This window comes from Carlito syrichta, unplaced genomic scaffold (genome assembly GCF_000164805.1).
Source record: "Carlito syrichta isolate Samal-C Ts95f unplaced genomic scaffold, Tarsius_syrichta-2.0.1 Scaffold304542, whole genome shotgun sequence".
NCBI classification, from domain to species: domain Eukaryota; kingdom Metazoa; phylum Chordata; class Mammalia; order Primates; family Tarsiidae; genus Carlito; species Carlito syrichta.
The window spans coordinates 341183-364182 of record NW_007248638.1 but is presented as its reverse complement, the minus strand read 5'-3'; the positions used below and the strand labels follow the sequence as shown (position 1 = coordinate 364182).

General features: G+C 44.1%; 1 protein-coding gene across 1 annotated transcript in view; it reads left to right on the top strand.

Annotated features, from left to right (window-relative positions):
- The window catches only part of ISM1 (isthmin 1), a 28704-nt gene extending 8726 nt beyond the window's left edge, over positions 1-19978 (top strand). The window contains exons 2-5 of the mRNA XM_021713424.1: positions 1469-1733; positions 9514-9657; positions 12676-12765; positions 18944-19978. Of these exons, the coding sequence (XP_021569099.1) occupies positions 1469-1733; positions 9514-9657; positions 12676-12765; positions 18944-19461 (1017 nt within the window). The 3' untranslated portion in view covers positions 19462-19978. The remainder of the gene's footprint in view (positions 1-1468; positions 1734-9513; positions 9658-12675; positions 12766-18943) is intronic.
- Positions 19979-23000: the final 3022 nt, after the last annotated feature.

The window sequence follows — 23000 nt, the reverse complement described above, 5'->3', positions numbered from 1 at the left end:
ACCCCAGTCCAACTTGGCAGAGCCTCCCAGCAACTCTCTCAGATGTCGGGTTAGGGCAAAACTGGAAATGCATCTGCCCAGGACATCTTGCGCTGATTACTTGGAGTGCGTGTTTCTGATTCATTTGCACATAACTCATCCAGGGGGTGTTTTGCAAGAGCTATGTGATGGCCAAAGGAACCCAATGAGTCTTTTATTATGTTTTTTTAAACAAGTTTCTCTACGTTGATTGTCTCTTGGAGCCAAGAAGCCGCGTTCTTCCAGCCCCGTGACAGACTTTAAAACTAGGCTTTGTAAATCCTAGAGCAAGTTCTAACCTTGGCTCCAGGACCATATGCTGTGACCCTGAGGGTAGGGTTGGTTGAGGAGTGTGCAGGCTGGGACTGGACTATAGGATAGTGCAAATCATAGCTGAGACTTTGTGTTCATGTCTCTGCGTACCTGTGACGACCAGACCTACCAGTGCCTGTGGCCTCTTTGTCCCTTTGGTCTCATGAGAGGACAGCACCTCTGATACTTACTTTTTGAGAGGCAGTGTGGCAAAGTTGTAAGAGCATGAGCTCTGGAACAGACTCTCCAAGTCTGCCACTTACAAGCTCTGTGACCTTAAGCAAGTTGTTAATGTCTGTGTGTGCCTGTTTCCCCTGGCTGTAAAAAGCTATCCGTTGTGATGTAGCAACCACTCCAAAACACAATAGCTTAAAACAATGAGCATTAGGTTGCTGTGGGTCAGGAAAGCAAGCAGAGCTCAGCTTGGAGAACTTGTCTCTGCTCCATGTAATATCGACCCAACTGGGGCTGCAAAATCCAAGATGGCCCCACTCACATGACTGAAGCCTCAGAGCTGGATGCTGGCTGAGGTACGTTAGCTCTCATGCACACAGCCTCTCTCTTTTCATGGTCTCTACATGCGCAGTGGTCAGGCTGGGCTTCCTTACATTGAGTTAGAAGCTGCAAGACCCCTTTCACTCCTACCCATTCCACTAGGCAAAGTAAGTGCTATGACCAGCCCAGGTTTCCAGTGAGGGGAAGCAAACTTCACCTCTTGATGGAAGATGTGGCACCCACATACAGAGATGGGAGGTTGTAATGAGGGTTAAATAAAGTAATATAGTTGGAGCACTTAGAACAGTGCCTGACACAGAGCTTGCATTCACTAAGTGTTATGTCTTAATATGATTATCCTAGTTATCACTTTAAGAACACATATGGAACATATTTACCTCCTGAATGACAGACTTCTCAACAAGTTAGACATCAATAAATCAGGGTCCTGTCTCTCCCAACTCTTCCCAACCCAAGACCACCCCTGGGGGTTTTCTGTTCTGTGTCACCCTGCGATCTCAGCTTTTCTTCATGAGGGATACATCCATCATGTCCCTCTGCTCTCTCAGACTTTCTTCCAAGGGTCACCTAGCTTGGAGGCTGTTGACTCCACATTGACCCTGGCCTGTTCTGAATTCTTCAGGTCACCATAGAGGTGGTCGACGGTCCTGACTCTGAAGCAGATAAAGATCAGCATCCGGAGAATAAGCCCAGCTGGTCAGTCCCATCCCCTGACTGGCGGGCCTGGTGGCAGAGGTCCCTGTCCTTGGCCAGGGCAAACAGCGGGGACCAGGACTACAAGTACGACAGTACCTCAGACGACAGCAACTTCCTCAACCCTCCCAGAGGGTGGGACCGTCCGGCCCCAGGCCACCGGACTTTTGAAACCAAAGAGCAGCCAGAATATGGTGAGTTTACCACCCAGTAATATGAAATTGGTGGGAAGAATAAAGAGGATGATGAGGCCTAACGGACATGGAGCCAAGCAAAACTCAGTTTATTGTATGTGGCTTTTGGTCTTCTGTGAGGCATATCTCATAACGGCTCCATTCCACAAAAGCCCCAAGAAGGCACCAGCAGCCACATTTTTCTGGAAAGACTGTAATTTTAAAATCATACCAATTATCCTAAGAGAGAATATCTTTTAGGGTCTTTGGGGTTCTTTTGGCCTTTTTTTCTCCCAAAATTTTAGTTTTACTTCAGAAAATGAAGTCCTCAAATTCACTTTCTTGTATTTTTATTGTAAAAATTCATATTGAAAATTAATTTAGTTAAAGAGAAGTATACAGCTGGCTTCCTTGGATCAAGAAACTGCATTATGTTTGATATTGCCCATAGAATAGCCCTCACAAATCCACATGAACTTATATGTCACAGGTCATCCAAGTAAGCCCCTCCACAATAAATTTCAAAACCCAAAGTTGGGACTTCTAGTTTCCTGTGTTTTTCAAGTAGGATAGATGAGGTAACACTTTCCAAATTCAGTGACTTAAAAATAGCAAAAGTTCATTTCTCAGTTGAGTTGAGATGGGAGACAGGATGCAGAAGAAACTCAACTCCACTCAGTCATTCAGAGATCCAACCTCCTCCCATCTTGGAGCTCTACTAGTGATAAGACCTGAGAGCTATCCTTTGAATACTTTTCTTCCAGCTGGTATCCAAGGAAAGAGAGGATCTTAGAGAAGGCACACTCACTCTTAACCCCCTCAGAATGGTGATGATACATATCGGATCTACTCAAATCCTACTGACAATACCTGGTTACACGGCCCCATCTAGATGCAAGGGAGGCTGGGAAATATATTCTGTGTGTCCAAGAAAAAAAGGAAACAAGTTTGGCAAGCATCTGGCCAGTTTTGATGAGTAATCAAATAGTGTTATAAGAATTTTTGATGTCTTACAAATGCACCCATCATCAGGATGTTCTTGTGGCTTCATCATCAGCAGAATTAGGAGTTACTGTATATGATGAGGATGACTTGTCTTGTGCACTCTAACATTTACCCCTATTTTTCAACAGAAAGACAAGTGACATATTGGAGAATAATCTCTGCTAATTAATATGTGATTCTAGGCAACTTCCAAAGCAGCAAGACAATTTTTTTTTCCACATCAGTTGTTTAACCAGCATCTATTAAGAACATGTCTTGTGCACAGTGCTATGCTAGGTTCTGGGAATCTAGAAATGAACAAGACACAGTCCCCAAAGAGGAGCTCACCCATCTGTGGACAAAGGGAGAAAATGAACTGATAGAGCAAAATAGTGTCAAGATAGAGATACACATCAAATGCTAAGGAGCAGAAAGATAATTCCATACCCTTTCCAGCCAGGGGGCTTATGAAACCTTCACCTTTCTTAGAATATGTCCAGTTTATCTATTTTCCAAGAGGAATGACTGGGGATAATAGCCAACATTTATATAGTATTTACCATGCAAGTTCCTCTTCACAGCAGTTTGCATATATTATCTTATTTAATCAACTCTCTGAGGCAGAAACCTCATTTTACAGATGGGAAAACTAAAAAACCAGAGAAATTAGGCAACTTGACTTGGAGAGTCAAGACCTAGGACTCACCCCAGGCAGTCTGGGTCCAGAGTCTGTCCTCTTGATCACTATTCTATTCTCTCTTGAGGAAAAATAGCACTTTCCTCAGGACTAGAGTGAATCTAGAAATGAATGCTTGAATTATCAAGTAGGAATGAGAGGAAAAGACAAGTGCTATTGAAAGAGAGAGAAACAGGATCCCTGGATACCAGCATGAGGTCTTAATCTGTTTGCTCAGCCCACACAAAACACTGTTTCTAAAAGTGGGATTTAGACACGTGACATCAGAATTCCTCAACTGCACATTAAAAAATGCCAGTCTGGGCCCCAACGCCTCCTCTGTATCTCACCGGTCCTCAAAATAAGGCCTCCAACCCTAAACACAAGCATCTCCTAAAAATGATAGAAATGCATATTTTCAGACCTCACTCCAGAACTACCAGATCAGACACTCTGGGGCAAAACCCAGAAATCTATGTTGAACAAGCCCCAACACCAGGGAACCCTGCTGTGTTGAGCACTAATGGTTCTCAACCTTGGTTACGCATTATACCCACCTGGGGCATGTTTTTAAATCCCAAAGCTTAGACCTCTCTCCAGACCAATTGTATTGGGATCTCTGGGGCTGGGTCCCAGGCATCAGTGTCTTTTAAAGCCCCAAGGGCAACTCCAATGTTCAGCCCAGGTTGAAAACCACTGCTCTTGTCTTCTGAGTGAGAAGGTTGAGAGCTGAGACCTGGAATCTGTTATTGTTTGCTTCTTTGATTCTTTTTTCAGCCAATGTCACCAGGTGAATTCTCACACTCACTGACTTTGAAGACCACCACTAGAAACAACTTTTTCATCTAAAACTTTTGCAGGGTACACATTGCTGGATTCATGAACATTGGGACCACCTACTCTATTTCAATCTTGAGGCTTGAACTTGCTTCTACTGGGGCTGTTACTGTTACTATGGCTTCCTCAGCCATCCTTACCCCCAGCTTCCTAAGGGGGTAGCTCTCCCTGCCTCAAGATCTCACAGCACGCCATGAAGAAGTTTCCATCTTCTCTGATTTTCAATTACCTCTTAGGACCTTTCCCATAATCAGACTGGGTATCAAGATCACTACTTTATAAAGAAAACCTCTAAAGCAGTACATCTCAGACTTTCGTGTGAGGGGTCCTGTTAAAATGCAACTTCTGTAGGTGTAGGAAATGGGTAGATGCCCAGGTGAAGCTGTGACTCCAGCCATCCAACCACACTTTGAGTAGGGAGGCACTAGACCCACTGTAGTTTCTCAGGAGCATTTGCAGAACGAATGGATGATCATTACTTCTCAGAAGAGTTCTCAAGGAACATGTGATTTCCAGAATTCCACTCAGCAGCTCTTTTATTTCAATCAACAAGGAATTCTTGAGCAATTTCTAACTATGTATCCCTATGTCGGGTATGGTTGTGGGGGACACAGGAGAGAGCACAACACACAGGAAGGAGAGGTTTGTGCAGTAGCAAAGTGGGCAGGTCACCGTGTCTAGGGGCTTGCTGCCTCATCTGAGCCAGGCTAAGTCAACCCAGGAGCTGGCCTTTGTGGAGAAGGTAGTTCTCAGAGTTCTGAAGGTAGGAATTTCAGTAAGAATTTAAATGTTTGTTGACAGAGAGTATTTCAAAAAATGCTAGGTGTAATCATAGAATATAATGGCACCTGTAGAATGAATTACAAAATATGCAACAGAAGACAGACCTAATTTGTGATGAGAGAAATAAATGTGATAATGTCATGACTCAGCTCAGCTGTGGCAAGTATTTGTTTGAGATACTGCATTTTAAATCTCTTCTGTGAAGGTACTTCAGGGATCCAGGGCAAAGAGAGAGTCCAAACAAATACTTTTGTATCTAACAGTGGTATACCATTCCCAAAATTGTTTAGAATAGCCCGCATAATGAAAGTAGGTAGGCGCTGGTTATTGTCACCTGGGTTAGGACTTAGTTCTTTGAAATTCTTTACCTGGTTATGGTTCTATTTCAATAGTTGTTATTTTCACAGTGGTTTTTTGTCTGGGTTTTTTCTTCATAGTGTTGAATTATGGCTACATAAGTGAGTATCTTTAAAAAGGGAGGCCAACTTGGGCTAGAATCAAGCTGATAGTACACCAAGCCATAAAACAGGACATGGTAGGAGCAGACAGACCTCAGATCTGATCCCAACTCTGCTGAGTTTGGGCTGTGAGACCTTAGGCAGTACCTTAACTTTTCTAAGCTTCAGTTTCCTTGTCCCTAAAAGGAGGATGTTTCTACCAACCTCACAAGGTTATTACAGGAGTTCAATCATTGTGGGTAGACAGAGCAGCTGGTTAAAGCTGGCCCTCAGTAATAGGTAGCCACTGTCATCTAGGATTCCTGGTACAGGTTTGCCAGTGACCAAGTCAAGACCCAAATCACTTCCCGATACTACAACTGGCCTATAGCACACTAGGCCCCTAAGACTATAAAAAGATTACCTTAAAATTTCGCAGGACATTCTTGAACCCAGCTTTCAGTCCACCTCAGTGGGGATCATTTTCTTCCCTCCTTGAGTTCTTTGATATCACAGCTAGAGGCTGTCAAAGCACCATGTAATGCTCCCAGGAACCTTTTTTTTTTCCTTCATTGTTGTGATCTTTGTGATTATTGATACTCACATTCATTCTCCACTCTGGGCAATGCTCCCTAGAAGTTGAGCAAATAAGAACAGACTTGTTTTATTATAGCAAAAGGAATACTATCTCAATCTGAAACTCTGTTTTTTGAACATATTAAACGAATAGAAATCCCCAAGAGGAGAGTCTTCGCTGGGATGTTGATCTAGGCCAGTGTGCTGTGAAACCTTCAGGATAGTGCACACAGACTCACTTTTTTCCTAGAAAGTTGTTTCATTTCATTGCCGGTCACAATAGAAATGATTACCCACACAGTGTGTTCTGTGCCTAACTTTGGGGGACCCATATAAAAAAAAAAGTGTTTCGAAATGAAATGGGTTTGTGAGCATTTAAGATAAAGATATAGAGAAAACCACTTACTTCAATAATAAGTCCTTGATGGTTCCAGAGTCTGGCAGTTGTCTAGAGAGCATATTTTAAGGAGGAAAGGATTTTACAGAGTATTTGTAACAGTTAGCTTTTACTGCTTAAGAAGTCACCCCTAAAATTTAGTGACTTTAAAGAACAAAAGGTTCCTCTCTCATGAGTCTGTAGTTCCATTATCATTCATGAGTCTTGCCTGAACTGTTCTAGGCTGGCATGGCTAGGGCTGGATGTTCTATTCTGGCCTTACTTACAATGATGGGTACCCAGTTGTCTAGATGCTGTGCTGAGATGGCCGGGGCTTCTCCCCACCATCTGGTCCCTCACCCTCCAGGAGGCTGGTTTGGGATCCTTACATGGTGGTGGATGAGATATTTGCTGTTATCCCATTGGCCAAAACAAGTTATGTGACTTAGCTAGGAATCAGCATGAGAAAGGAGTAACCAAGAGGGTGGTTTTGGGAAGAGGAATTATGGGAGTCATTTTTCACATAATCTAGCACAGTAATAATGCTCAATAAATAGATCCAAGAAACCAAAACAAGGAATTACCTCATGCAGACATTCCAATGTAAATCTCATAGTGAGTTTAATGCTAACATCTCAGAACTCAGGGATGATACTTCCCAAATTTTGCTTTCTGCATTGCTATAATAGAGAGGCAAGACTGTAAGATATTTCTATATGGTTGAAGCCCCTTTGCTTCTTCTAAACCAAGGACACCACTTGGCGTCATTCTGTTCTGTGCTGGTACACACCCACAGGTGATGTGAACTCAACCTATATGATTTAATAAGCGTTTTCCGACTTACCTACTTCCCCTTTTTATGAGCATAAAAACATTATATTGTTTACTTGCAACCATGTTTTCCACCATTAACAAAATCTTGCCTGGTGGTGTGTGCAGGATGTGAGTGTGTGCACATTTGCATATAGCCCACTGCACCTGGATGCTTCTTCCTGCTGACAAGCGTGCAATTATGTAATTGGTCCAAGTGCATCTCTGGTGTTCTCCGGGAGATTACCAAGAGATACCAGATTTCAAAGGTCTCAGAGGGAACAACAACTGCCCCTACTTCGGTGGTTTCTCCCTTGGGAAGCAACTTGCCTCTCCAGTCCAACCATGTTGATGCCCAGTAAGAGATGGTGGAGAGGAAGGAAACTAATGCTGGGGAAGGTAGCCCAACTCTCTAACACAGAGCATCTGCTTTCAACATCGCTTGACCTCATGGTTGGAAAACCACTTTTTTTAGTTGAGGGCCTCACTTTGTCACCCCGGCGGGGGTGCAGTGGCACAATCATGGCTCACCACAGCCCCAACCTCCTGGTCTGAAGCAATCCTTCCACCTCAGCCTCCTAAAGTGCTGGGATTACAGGCTTGAGCCACCGTGCCAAGGCTTTAAAAAAACAATATCTTAGAAGAGAATCAAAGTTCAGAACAATTCTTTTTAGGGGAAGGGAGAGACATTGGATGGGGTCCTTGAAGGCAGGTGAAGTGTGAGGGGAGATGAATTAGGGAAGAAGACGCAATCATGGGGTTTCCCCGCTTCTCTGAGTCCACTTAGTAGGCTGAGGAGGCTTGGCGGCCCAGCATTTGCCTGAGGAGTGTTCAGAGTGAATGCTGTGTAAACAACAGCCCGGAGGGCTGGCACAGGCCCACAATTCAGGTAGAAACATGTGTGGACTACATTCTTGCCAGGCCTATGTAATAACAATCGCCACGACCTGTTATGAACAGAGGGTACTCCTCCCTGGAAGGTGCATGTCTGTAGCTCCATGCTTGGCACCAGCAGAGGCCCCGAGGCTATAGAAAGATCTGGGTAAACCAGGGGAAATTATTACATGCGGAAGGTGCTCCAGAAAGAGTCATGCTTTACAGAGCAGGGCTTCATGCTAGAACCCAAGCTTTCCCTTCTGTTAGTCAGTCAACCTTGGACAAGTAGCCCATCCACTCCAGGACTTTACTTTTCATAAGAGAAAGTCAGTCTTGATAAAGTACCAACCTCTCCCACCTCTCACTTCCACGCCCCGCTAGCCTGGTCTACTTACTGTTCCTTTTTGCACACCATTCATCAACTTCTAGCATACTATATAATTTTCTCATTTTTTGTGTTTATTGATGATTGTTTCTTCTCACTAAAGTATTAGTTCCACCAGGACAGGGATCTTTGAAAGTTTTATTTAATGGTATATCCCACATACCTAGAATTGTGCCCAATGTATGATAAGGGTGCTATAAATATTCATTGGGTGAATGTTGAGTAATGACCTCAAGGGATCATTTCTAGCTTTACTATTATGTATTGGTTATCATCTATTGCTGTGTAACAAACCATCTAAAAGTGGTGGCTTAAACAATTACAGTTTATTATTTCCCATGATTTTGTGGCTCATTAGTTCAGGCAGAGACACTGGGCAGTTCCTTTATTCCTGATGGCACCAGCTGCATTCAGCTCTCCACTGAGAAGAGCCATAAGGTTCGAGAAGGCTTTGCTCGCCTGTCTGCTATCTTAGTGGTCCTTCTTGTGTCTCTTCTCTTTTCATGTGACGTCCCATAATTCAGAGATTTAGCCTCTGGATTATACAGAGCAAGAACTGGAAGCTTCCAGGCTAGCCCAGATCCTAGAGAAAAGAAAATATATTCACCTTTCCTCCCTTCCTCCTTTCTTCTCTCCCTTTCTTCTCCTCCTCTACCTTCTTCTTTCCCCTCCTCCTCTTCCCTCTTCTTCTTCCTCTCCCTCTCCCTCTCTCTCAATGACTAGATGTATACACAAGGAGGGAAGGAACTAATGGTAGTCATCTTTGGAAACTGCCTAGCATATTTCCATGATCACTTTCTCTATAAATGTTGTGTTCTCAACAAGAAATTACTGGACACCTTCTAGAGATGCACAGATCACCACAGTGCCCAACACCTCCCTGCCTTCACAAAGCTGCCCCCTAACATGAACCCTGGAACCATAGCCTTTTAGCTCCAACTGGCATCTGGTTCCCTCCAACAGTGAGGACAGCAGAAGTGAACACTAACTGGAAAGCTGTTGGACGGGGAGACTGGATACTTTCTGGGTGAGGTTGATGATCATCTCCCGGTCCCTTCCAGATTCCACAGACGGTGAGGGTGACTGGAGTCTCTGGTCTGTCTGCAGCGTCACCTGCGGGAATGGCAACCAGAAACGGACCCGGTCTTGTGGCTATGCATGCACTGCCACAGAATCGAGGACCTGTGACCGTCCAAACTGCCCAGGTGAGTTTGCCCAGGGGTATGGCTCCACGTTCAAGAGGAAGCTTTTAAATTTATATTTTTAAATGTATAGAAACTGTCTTTTTAAAATATTACTGTTTTCCTAATAAGAATTCTGTCCAGAATGAGACAAGAGATAATGAATGAGATGAATGGATGAAATGATGGATTTCCTTGAGTCTTATGCCGGTTGTAGTGACTGTGACCTAAAGGATGGTGACATGGTTTACTTATTTAATTTCAAGGAGGGATGCTGGTGAGTTTGGGTCTTTGATGTGGGATTTGTTGTGCCTTGAAGAGACAGACGTTCATGATGTGACAAGGAAGCCAGGAATAGAAGGCTTGACAGCCATTGGCAGGAAACCCACATAGTCAGCCCCACCAGTGACAACTGGGAGTTGACAGAGGGTCCCAAGGAAGCGAACGGGGGCAACTTGGCCATTAAACATCACTTAATACTGCATTGCCAGTGCTTTCAAAGCTAAACTGATTACAAACTGGATGAGAGGTCATATTGAGAGTGACAAATACTTGTGACTGATTATAGCAGTGGTGATCAAACCATGACCAATGGACTGAGTCCAGCTCACAACCTGTTTTTGTATGTCCCGTACATTTTTAAAGGATTGTGGAAAGGAGGAGGCAGAAAAAGGGAGGGGAGGAAGAGGAAGAGGTAGCAGCAACCAAGGCCACATGTGACCTAAAATATTCACTCTTTGACCCTTCACAAAAAAAGCTTCCCAACTCCTGGTCTATAGTTTTACTATGCATTTCCCACTGCCAAGGTAGAATACCAGCCTAAAATAATATCTTAGACCCTTTTAAGAAACCACACATATCAAATGGCTTCAGCTGAAAGAAATTTCAGAAACAGAAAATCTGATCCCCGCACACTAGACATCCTTTTTCTACCCCAGACACTCTGTTCTCAAACCAGAGATATCTGGAACAAAAGAGAAGTGAAAGCACAAAGGGGTTTCTGAGGAGAGCAAGGAAGAATCAGACTGGAATGAATGTGTGTGTGTGTGTGTGAGCAGAAGCGCATGCGTAGAAAATGGGACTGAAAGGTGAGAAGGGGTGGTTCTGCCTCCACGGGTGCCCTGCTGAAGGGCTTCAGACAGCAAAGCAGCCACCAGGATGCTTTTCCTGGTCTCTCCCACGCTCGGCGTCATAAGCTGAGTTGGAAGTCTGGTGGGTGGGACTTGGAATGGTAGAAGTAATGGCAATAGGAGGAGAAAGAGGAGGAAGATGAGAACAGGAAGAAAATGAAGAAGGAAGAGAAGGAACATAAGAAGAAAAAGTAAAGAAGGTGATGGTGAAAGTGAGGAGACGAGGCAAAGAAAATTAAGATGAAAAAGAAAATGAAAAAGATGATCACGAAGAACGAGACTTTTTGTAGACTTACGTTTCAAGCAGATTTTTAGTCTTTATTAAAATGTATTGTTTTCTTTACTCCTCACAATAGTCTCATGAAATAAGTATTTATCACAGTACTTATTTGACAGCTGTGCAAACTGGGGCATAAGGGGTTAACTTGCCCAGAGTCACACAGGCAGCAAGTAATCAACGTGGAATTTGAATCCAGGCAGTCTGAATACAGAATTCATACTGTTAATTATTAACCTCATTGGCCTGCACCAGATATTGGGATGAGTCACACATGGGTACAGGCAGAATTTAATGTCAGGGTTTGGGGACTTGCCTGTCATTTTCTCTTCCAGAGCTGGCATCCAGGCCTAAGGCAGCAGCTTTAGGTATCTTTTCAGAAAAGGTTCCTCTCTGCCACCATTTTGAATGTTTCCTTCTTATTTTCTGTCACTGCTGAGAGCCGTGTGGCCAGCAACCCCCTTCGTACATTTTCCTCCCATCTCTCTTTGTCCTCTTACCATCTTTTCTGCCTCTCTGTTCCTGGCTATGCCAGCTTTTCACAGCTCCCTCAGAGAATGAGGGGTTTCTTTTGTCAGGATCTCTTTCCTTATTTGATGTGTTGATTCTCAGTCTTACTGGAAGGCATCCTGGGGCAGACAAGGTCTCCCTCTCCTGGCAGGGATTACACGGTAAAAGTTTGTCCCCAAGGTCAGCCCTAAAAATAAGTTTGGGGGACCTCACATAAAAGCAGAGAGAGCCCCTTAAAGGAAAGGGAGTTATCCCCACCAAGGAAGCCGAATGTCGCCAGCAAATGTTCCATTTCTTCCTCTCCTTATTGCTTTAGCTTGTACAGGAGTCCTGTTTGTAAAGAAGACTGGGTTGGGGTGGTAGTCTGGGGAGTGATGGGGGTAGTTTGGTGAGCTTGTGAGGGCCAGGAAGTTTGAGGAAAGCTGGGGTTTGTTCCTCTGAACAAGTAATGACAAGCCCTACTTATTTTTTTCTGAAGCATCAATGACAATGCTGTGTTCTGTAATATGAGATATCTGGTCTGACTACGGGCCACTGCGTCTTTAATGAGCTATATAAACATTCAAGGGAAAAAACATCACCTAACACTTACCCCTTACTGTTCTAAGTACTTTCTTTACCTGTAACTCATGTAATTCTTTCAGCCCTACGAGGTGGGGCATTTAGCTCTCCCCATTTTACAGATGTGAAAACTGAGGCACACAAAAGTTAAGTGGCTCACCCAAGGTCACCTGGCTAGTAATGATTAGAACCCAGGCAGTCAGTCACCAAAAAAAAAAGTATTAACCACTACACCCTACTGCCTGTGGTTTAGTTTGTCACCGTGATACTTCTAGACAACAATTCTGACATGTGTCTCCCCTGCCCAAAACCCCATTCCAGGCAGGGGGCTGCTTAGGACTCATTCAACCACATTTGGATCCGATTTCATGCTGCAAACGGTATCTGGTGTTTTAATATATTTTATGCGCTACTGCCCCCTTTTTACTGTTTCCTCTGTTGGCAGGTTTCTGCCCGTGAGTAGTAATGAATACAAAAAAGACTTTGTTCAGGTGTATTTGGTTTTTTTTGGGGGGGAGGGGTAAATTTTTCCATATAACTAGGGGAAAATGTGTCTGTGTTTAGGAATTGAAGACACTTTCAGGACAGCTGCCACCGAAGTGAGTCTGCTTGCGGGAAGCGAGGAGTTTAATGCCACCAAACTGTTTGAAGTTGGTAAGAAGATTTTATTTCTTTTTTTTTAATCCAAATATTGACTTGGTGCTTTGGAGATTCCTTTTGCCTTTGCAATGCCATCCTTGGATGCATGTAAATGTTTCATTTCCCTCTCCTGGGGTCCAATGCGTCTAGCTACTTCTTGCTCACTGAATATACTCGAAGCAAGAGAGAGCAACCCCATGCCTCCTCCATCAGCCTGAGCCATAAGGTATTTCCACGTGTTCCTGCTTTCCATGTAGCCCCTACTGCAAAAAGCAGAAAGATCACTCTCTCCCCTTATTACAAAGTCTGCCCATAGTAGGAACTTAAACTACCTGGTCTCTCATCTTACTCAGCCTTCACTGAGTGTCCTCAATAAAATCAAGAAATACTGCCTTCAGTTCTCTAGCAGAGAAAGAGAAAAGGAGTGATTTCTCGATAACCTATACCCCCGATCCCTGCAGTAATGTTTCATAAATCCTTGGTATACTCTGTTACCTGTCTGCTAGAAAGTGTTAAAACATTATAGACTCTAAATCTGTCCAAGTTGCTGTGAAGCCCATAATTTTGTCCTTCTTTATGGCTGCATAATATTCCATTGTGTATATGTACTACACTTTTTTATCCAGTTGCAGAACCGAGTCCCATACGTTCTCACTCATAAGCACACCCTGAACATTTACCATAATACTATAAGAAAGGAGTTGGCAGCAGCCATAAACTGCCAGGGGAAAGAGGGAGGACACATAATATCAATAAGGGTACCTGATCTCAAACCAGGTGAAGTGGGGGCCAAAGGGGGGCCCAAATTTTACCTGTATGTTGACCACTTGTATACGTAATCCTGAAGTGTACCACATATCTTTAAAATAAAAATTTTAAAAAAGAAAAGAAAGTGTAAGAGTAAATAAAATAGCCACAGACCGAACAAAAATGAAAGTGACTATTAAGGTGCAAGTTTGTTTTTTAAAAATAACTTCATGAGCTTCTAGGTATGGTTATATATTTAGAAGGGCAAGGGTAAAATTCCTTCTGCCCCATTTCTTTTTGCCACCCCCAAATCCTTACTTAGCCTCTTCACTTCTGCCCTGCCTCATCAGCCAAAATTTAGCAATTCTAAGTTCCTCTTTTGGGGGAGCTAATTTGGTGAACAAAGATGTTCTTCAAATGCCAATAGGGGTCAGGTAAGGCTCCAAGTAGAACAAGTCTAGAGTAAAAGGAAAGACAAATTAGAAAGTATGGAGGAAAAAATGGTGCCGGCACTATGATGCAAAGCAACAGAAACAGCTACGGCATCAGGGGGCAGCAGAGAGCAGTAAGGACTCTGACAAAACGAAGAGTTTTATCTAAAGAGGTCAGCCCCAACTTGGCCATCATGGAATGAATATCAAGCCAATATTGTCAGATGTTCTGACTTCACAAGAGAGGTCTGAAATCTGAACTTTGCTAGAATATATCTTAATTTTTAAAATACTTGATAATAATTTATTTTAAAAGTTCAATCAAACATGTCTATGAGCCAATTGAAGGTAGTTTGGAAATTCAGTGTTACGTAGGCCTCCACCTTACCCCCAGTCCCTTCACATACACAATCAAATTCCATTTAACAGAAGTCTTCTGCAAACACAACGCATTTTATTTTTTTTAATGACTTTAAAGGTAAGAATTTTGCATGGCATGGTAGAGCCTTACAGGCTGTCTTTTGGGGCAGAGAGCTCCCCTCAGACCTCCTCATCAAGAGAACCCCCCAAGCAGGCAGTACCTTACTCTTCTGCCGAGCACAGCCCAGACGCACAAGGTCACACTCAGTGTGTGGCCAGGGACACAAGAACTGAGTAGACATGGCATTTCAGTCAGGGTCCTGGCAAGAAAGAACATGGCACATGCACATTAGGTCATTGAGGAGCCTTTGGTGAGAGGCTGTTTGCAAAGGTCTGAGCAGAGTGGATGGAAACCAAGAAGGAGTTGTCGACAACAACTGGTGACAGTGGGGCACTCTTACCATGTCCTGGTCTGAAGGGACCAGAGGAAGGAGTGGTTTCCAGAGCCCACAGAGTGGCTGTGTGGAAAAGGCCACCTGACAGTGCTCTCAACCAGCAACTTTGAGGAAGGAATCAAAGGAAAGAAATACCCTGATGTCACTCTCCTCCCTCTGTCTGGCCTCTTACTGGGTCCTCCCATTGGCTTAAACTAAAAATCAGGGATCAAGGATCATCCACACAGGTCAACCTTCCAGGGCAAGGAGGAGCATGGCATGAGAGTAGACAGACAAGGACAGACGGGAGGTGGGGAAAGTGTGCCCCACACAAGGTCAAGTACTGAACCTAGTACTGCCTTGGTTTTCTGGTCTGTAAAATGGTATGAGGTCATAGCGCCCACCTCATAGAATTATTGCAGAATTCAATGAGTTAATATTTGTTAAGCATTTAGAACATGCCCATCACACTGAACACTGTGTAAATTATTTGATAAAATAAGTCAGTGGATGTCCTGAAGTTACGCCCACCATAGAGGGAAAATACAGAGCCATTTTCTGGGGCCTCACTGAATTTTGTCTCTAAGGACTCTGCCCTCTGACAGAAATCCCACAAGCTTTACAGACACTTCCTGGATTGAACTAATATTCTCTCAGCGACTGCTCAGTCAGGAGATCCCAGCCATGGAATCGTAGACCAGAGACCCGAAAGGAGTCACAGCGCATCCCAGCTGGCAGCACCTGGACCCTGTTGAGCTTGTCTGCCTCATTCCCTCCTACTTAATCCTCACCGAAAGTTTGAGAGGTGCTATTTTTATGTCCAGTTTAGAGATAAGAAAACCAAAGCAAGGCAAGGTAAAATACCTTGCTCAACAGGTCACAGAGTTACTAAATAGTTGAGTTGAGATTCAATCCTGAGTAGTGTAGCCTGAGATCCACACACCTGGACTTAGGTAAGGCCTTTCTGAGCTCATGAGAGATGCCCTCTCTTTTCCCCATTCTACTGATGAGAGCCTGGAGCCCTCTTCCAAACTACCCCTGGTCCTGATCACGTGATTTCCACTCATGACACCAGTAGCCTCCCAAACTCCTGGGTCAGAGCTGGAGTCACTTCTGAAGACTTCCTCTCTGTACTTCAAAACCCATCGGCCACCAAGCCTGGCAGCTCTAACTCTGACTGATCTTGATCCCATATGCTGTTCCCTCCCAGAGTATCTCACCCATTCCCTTCCCATCAATACCAAGGCTGAATTCATTTTCTTACTGCATGGCTCAGTTAATAGCTCACTATCACAAATCTTCGGGGCTTCCTAGTACCCCCTGAACAAGCCTAAACTGAACAAAACTTCCATGATCTGATGGCAACCATCTCATTTTTCTATACCTTCCGCTCCCTTGAAACTGAGCATGCTGTGTCCCCAGTCCCAGACATCCCAGCAGATGTTTTTCTGCTCAGCCCTACTTTGCTCAATTAGCACTTACCTGGAGTGCCCTTCCGCATCCCTGTTATTGCAGTCTGTGTCATTAGGGTCCTCCAAGATTCAGATAACAAGATGGGCGTAGACTTGCACAAGATATATTAAGGAAACACCCAAAAAGGATAAAGGAAAAGGCAATAGGACTAGGCAGGGAGAGATTTCAGACCAAGGTGCAGGCCTGACTCCTGCAAAGGGGGAGAGAGAGGGAAGGAGGACAGGAAGGAAGAACTTCAGGCAGTTCTGAGAATGTTCAGCCATGCTGACCAGGAATCTCAGTCAAGGTTTCCTGTTGGAGTGGCCCCTCACCAGGCAGTTCCCCTACCACGGTCAGTCATTGGCCAGGACCAGCTGGAGGGTGGATATGGCCACAATAGATCCAAAGTTGGTCCTCTTGTAGGTGCTCTGAGCAAGATACCTATGGCCCTGCCGTGTCTCAGACTGCCACTGTCACATGCTCCTTGAAGCGCCCCCCCAACTCGCCCTGCTAGATTTGCCCTCAAGGAGATCTTGTTCAGTTTAGGCTTGTTCAGCGGGCACTAGGGAGCCAATGAAGACTCGTGAATGACAGTGAGCTATTAAATGAAGCTTGCATTTTTGAATACCCAAGGGACTTGGTATCTTTGCCTCCCTTAACACACCTCCACATTCCACCATGGCTGGTTTTCTTAGATATGCCTCATCTGCAGCTCACTGAAGCAGGTGCTGTTGGTGACCTGCTCTCGTCCCCTTCACCCACACCATGTCTCCACGCCCCCACCTGACCTGCAACTGGCAACCCCTGTGTGTCTTTGCCTGAGGTCTTTCTTTGGCCCCCAAGCCCACCTGTCCATGGATGCACAGTGGACTGGAAGTCCAGGAGCAGCCCCTTGTCAGTGATTGATGGGAGCTGGTGGATAAATAAATACCCAGACACCCATCAAATAAAAAACAAATCCAAACTTAGTAAGTTCCTCTTGAGACACTTGAGATGCTCATGGTCTCAGCATTCATCCTATTTCAATAATGGACAGGAATTATTCAAAGGATTATTGCAGGGGAAGGGGGATGTTATCTCCCTATTATTGCAATAGGGTGAGTACTATGACCATAAGGTCTGCAAGCATCTCAAGGATTAGGCAAAGAGGGCTTCCTTTTATAAATCAGAGGAAGGTGGGAAGGGTGGGATGGTCGGGTAGTAGATTCAAGAATGCTCTACCCTGAGACCAACCTCTTTCCAGGAGGGACTCTTGAGGAGAGACTGTCCTGACTCAGGGTGAGTTGGGCCAAAGCTTAGGTCGTAGAAGGAAAGAGAGAAGCTTAAGTTTGGATAAGATGCATTTTGTTCTGATCAATCAGTGAGGACAGGCAGTTCAGCTAAAAATGTTGAGACAAATAAAGGGAATTTATGTGCCTGGCCTTGTCACAGGTAAACAAAGAGGGCATCCCTGAATCTTATCTGAGTTCTATGAGGAAAGGAGGTCCTTTGCAGTAAGCTGTTTTCCACAATGCAAAAGGGTGGAGGAGGAGGGATCTAACCCTTTGCTGTTTTCCGAGATCAAGGACTTAGGTAAAGTTTGTCATTGTCATCAGATGGGAAAACGTGGAGGTGTGTTCTCTGCATGGTTTCCCAGGTCGCAGTGGGATTAACCAGTTCCTTGCTGTGGCTGCTTTGATCCACATCCTGTGTTGGCTGCCCTCTCCCTTCCCTGTCCCACTTACTCACTTCCCTGCTGGTTTCTTGGAATCATTTCCCAAGGAACCATTTTCACTGGAATCTCTCTTAGAATATGAGGGACCTCAAGCAGAGACACTCACTAAACCTGAGGTCCTAGATGACTCAGATGACTGAAGACCAAGAGACCACCCATGATTGAAGGGTGTGCTGACCTGGGGACTTCCTGCTCTGTCCTAGGAGGGGGTCACTGCTCACAGACCAGTGGTTCCCATGGGGGAACTATGCTCAGGACCAGCATAGATCCATCTTTGGGTTTTTCAAAGGAAGCCAAGAATCCACGTTTATAATTGGAATCACCTAATTCTTAAGTATTGGCAGCTAATCAATATTTTTTGAATACTGAAATTACCAAACACAATACAACTAGGGGAGTGTTCTGACCCAAGCCTATAAGTCACTGGTCTCTGGCCCAAATGTTAAGCTCCCTAAAAGCAGATATCTCAGGCCCCTTCCTCTTTAAGACATCTTAACGTGTGAATTTGAGGACCTGCCTAAGATTAAGAGGTTGAGAAACTAGTTCAATTTTAAACCAGTGAGTGGCATAAACAAAACGGTCCTCCAAATGTTCCTTTGAGGCCTTTCCCATCATTTATTTCAAGAGGTGATTTAAAATGGCTCTGTGAATTATGGTTCATTTTGCTAGGGGTGATAATGCAGTTATGATTATCTAGGAAAATATCCTTTTTTGTAGACAACTACTAAAATTTTGGGGTAATGATGTATATTTTTACAAAATCTTTAAAAGGTAGCACAAATATAATGATAATGGTTAAATCTGGGTGATGGAAAATGAGTCGTTATTGTACATTCTCTTTAATTTTCTATGTCTCTGAAAATACTGTGTAATATAAAGTGGGAGAAAGTCTTGTGAACAAAGAAGTTCCCAAGTTCAAGGAAGGTGAGAACAGCTACCCACGCCTGGCGGTTTCTGGTGTAGGGCAACTCTAGGAGGGGAGTTGGCGACCTCAGTGTCATTCTGTGGGGCCAACTGTACATGTGGTGAGAAGGTTTCTCTGTGACCCTTTTCAGACACAGACAGCTGTGAGCGCTGGATGAGTTGCAAGAGCGAGTTCTTAAAGAAGTACATGCACAAGGTAATCAACGACCTGCCCAGCTGCCCCTGTTCCTATCCGACAGAGGTGGCCTACAGCACGGCCGACATCTTTGACCGCATCAAGCGCAAGGACTTCCGCTGGAAGGACGCCAGCGGGCCCAAGGAGAAGCTGGAGATTTACAAGCCCACAGCCCGGTACTGCATCCGCTCCATGCTGTCCCTGGAGAGCACCACGCTGGCTGCCCAGCACTGTTGCTATGGCGACAACATGCAGCTCATCACCAGGGGCAAAGGCGCGGGGACGCCCAACCTCATCAGCACCGAATTCTCAGCCGAGCTCCACTACAAGGTGGACGTCCTGCCCTGGATTATCTGCAAGGGCGACTGGAGCAGGTACAATGAGGCCCGGCCTCCCAACAACGGACAGAAGTGCACAGAGAGCCCTTCAGACGAGGACTACATCAAGCAGTTCCAGGAGGCCAGGGAGTATTAAAGAGGCTGGGATGAGGTGGAGATGCCACCTCTGGTTTGGGGATACACACACACACACGCACGCACGCACACACACACGGATCTGCTGACTGGTGGCGAGGCCTTCTTACCCGCAGATGTGTTTATTCGTATATACCACGTGAGTATTTTTCACGAATTACATTAGGAGTGTGCGCCAGACCAGTGACTGTCATGAGAAGCTGCCCCGCCTTCTACAATGCCTGCAGAGCTCCTTGGAAGTCCTCCTGGAGGCAGCGTGGGCAGGAGGATGGGGACAAAGAAGCAGAAGAAGAATCTGGAAGTCATAGTGGGCGTCTTTCAATTCACAACTGGATCCAGTGTTTCCAAGAGAAACAAAAGGGGAAAGAGACTGAGGTTGTAAACCTTATAAGCAGTTTTTATATATAACTTATTTAATGCAAATGTGACTTAAGCATAACCTTTTCTCTGGAGTCGTCATTGTAGAACTATTTAATCACTTCTGTGAGAGTTCAGAAAGAAAGGGAAGTGGAAGAGAAAGGGAATTTTGCAATGATTTCTTTAAAAACAAAGAAAGAAATGGAAATATATCAAAATAAGAAAATGCCCACCTTAAACCAAATATTATTTAGTCATAAGGCACCTTGCTAGAGTCTCAGATTGCAGAATTCTCTTGCCTCAGCCTGGGTAGGGTGTGGGATATTTTAGGGACAAGTCTGAGACCTGGTTTTAAATAGGCTTTAAAATAAAAGACCAATATTGGCATGATGCTATGAGTCTACTAAAAGGACCCAAACAGAGTTTCTGCTTGTATCTTAGTAGATTCAGGCGGCTACAGGAAGTTCAGACATAAAACAGGAAGTAGCACTTTTCCAAAGGCAAATAACCAAACAAATGGGAAGAAAATGGACCTCATTTTGTCTATTTTAATACCATTTTATCCATTTTTTTTCCTCCACCAATATATCCCAGTAAATAAATATAAGAAGGGGAGAGGGGTTCAAGTCTGGGAAATTCTAATTTTTTATGTTTTTAAAAAGGAAAAAACTGCATTATTTTTGTAAAGTATTTATTGAATCATTGGATATTGTGCATCAAACAGTTGTAATATAACCTGGTTCTGTAGGGTGGAACTTAGGAGAAATAAAGAGTTGGTTCTTATGCAATCTTTTACTTGCAAAACTCCAGGAAAAGAGAATATATAATAAAATCATAATAAATGTGTTACCTGAATTCCTTGATTTATGATATAAATGCCATAAATAGCCCTATTGAAGCAAAGCTCTGAGACGGGGAGAAGAAAGTTCAATCCAGGTGGGAATAAAAGGCTCATTGAGTGACATGATTGTGGGTGTGTAAGTCATACATCTCTGACACCAAGAGCATCTACCCAACCCCCAGAAGGCTGAGGCTCATTCATACATGAGCAACTTTTTTGCCCACTCAGACCTAAGAAAGCCAAACCAGAGCAAAGGCTTAAGATAACCCAGGTGAGCATGGCCATTTCCAGCCCAAAATTCTGCAGTTACTGTAATAAGCAGAATTACTCATGCGCAGTATTCCTTTTCCAAATGAGAAAAAAAAAGCAAATCTCAGAAAACATAAATCACATTTAGCCCACCTTTCATTTTCTAGCCCAGTGCTCCTACTTTGCCACACTTTTGGATATGTTTATATCCCTGGTATCTTTAATATTCCCGACTTCACCCTTAAGTTCTCCTGAGAAAATCCTATTCTTATGGAAAACTTTTACAAGTATTTACACATTAGAATGAATTAGCTACACTTCGGAAGATATTGTCCACTCTCAGGATATTTATATTTAAGATCTATGTCTAATTATGGAATGAGAAACCTTATTCTCATCTGAATGCATTTCATGTAACTGAACTAGTAGGAAGAGAATAAATGGGTTCAGATACCATGCAAGTGGATTTTGTTTCTAATAATGGGGGAAAGATTTTAAGAGAGGGTTGGCTGGCAATGAAATGCATTGCCGTTGAGGTGGTAAGTTCCCTGTCAGGACAGGTATTCAAGTAGACAGGAGATTATGCACATGAAAAGCTTAATTGAGCGATAAACAGAGACCAAAATGTACAGAACAAGCCCCTCTGATGAGTGTTCTATTAAGGGTTAAGTGCAAAGTACTATGGGGAGATAGAGGTGGAATCTGGGAAGTATCTGTCAGTTCAAGTGAAGGAGTGGGATTTTATAAGGTAGAAAAGAGGGAGGGGACAGTGGATGCATTTGTAGTAAGAAAATAGTATGGACAAAGACAAGGAACTAGGAAAGTGCTTGGTGTTTTCTGAAAACTGGGAGTTTAGAGTGATGCACAGAGGGACTGGACGGGAGCAGTGCATTGGCACTACAGCTAAGGTGTTTCTGTTAAGGATTTAGCACGCAGTCTCAAAGAGAACAGAGAGTTTTCATACTACAGTGAGAATGACTGATGAGAGCAATATTTCCCTTGGGCTCTTTGCCTTTTAATATCAGACTTTGCTGACTGAATGAATTGATAGTTGGAAGGGGGATGAACTGGTAGCAAGGAGGGGCTCCTGGGTTCTTTCGTCTACTGAGAACACCCTGGCCTCCCACACATCATCAGGGTGGTTCACACCTCTGGAAATTTGCTAAACTAGAATCTCCCTCTGTCAGGATGAGTTAATTTTCGTCCTAAAGCTCTTGGAGGCCAATGAGTGATCCTTAGAAATCAAGACCTCACTGCCCAGGTTCCCAGTAAGACAAGGAGATCCTTATCTCATTCAACACAGGGTTCTAAGTAGCCCTACGGCAACCCTAGGTAAGTCCCTCGGGGAGTGGTGGATCATTTTCTCAAGGGGCGACTTTGCCCGAAGCAATATGACTCCTCAATAGCTGCTCAAATGTTTCTGAGTGCACAGCTCTTTTGCTTCCCCCTGGAAAGAAAGCCCTAGCTATCCACTAGGGCTCTTGGGTGCCCCATCTGAATAAGCAAGCAGTAGCAGAGATGCCCAAGACCCTCTAGTGGCAGCACATGGGGACGGTAAAGGAAAGGCCGGGAAAGTGCATAGCATTCTCTTCAGCCCCCTGCAAGGGTAAGCCATGATCATAGTCTCTCAAGCGCCTCAGTCTTTGTATCTCAGTGGCCAAGAGCGTAGAGTTCCCCATCCTAACAGCAGGGACCAAAGATTAGTACTACACCAGCAGCCATTTTCTGAGCACACACTTGGTGCCTCTGTGCTTATCATTTTACCACAGAGGTAGGAATTATTACATCTAGTTTACAGATGAGAAAAAGAAACCAGGCAAGGTTAGCTAACTCGCCCAAAGTGATACCTCTTGGTAAATGACAGAGTTAGTTTAAGTCAGCTGTGTCTGATCGCCAAAGCCCGTCTTGAAACCTAAGCCCTGTGCACTACTCTCCTCCTAACTCTTCCTTAAGATCACTGAATCCGTTCTTTTCTGTGACTTACTGTCTTTGCTAAATTGTTCAAAAAGGATCTGGCTTTTTGTCTTTGTATTCTTCTCAGTCTCATAGTCCTTAAGAGGATTTTCTGGTTCTATAGCTAAGCCCTTGCTCAG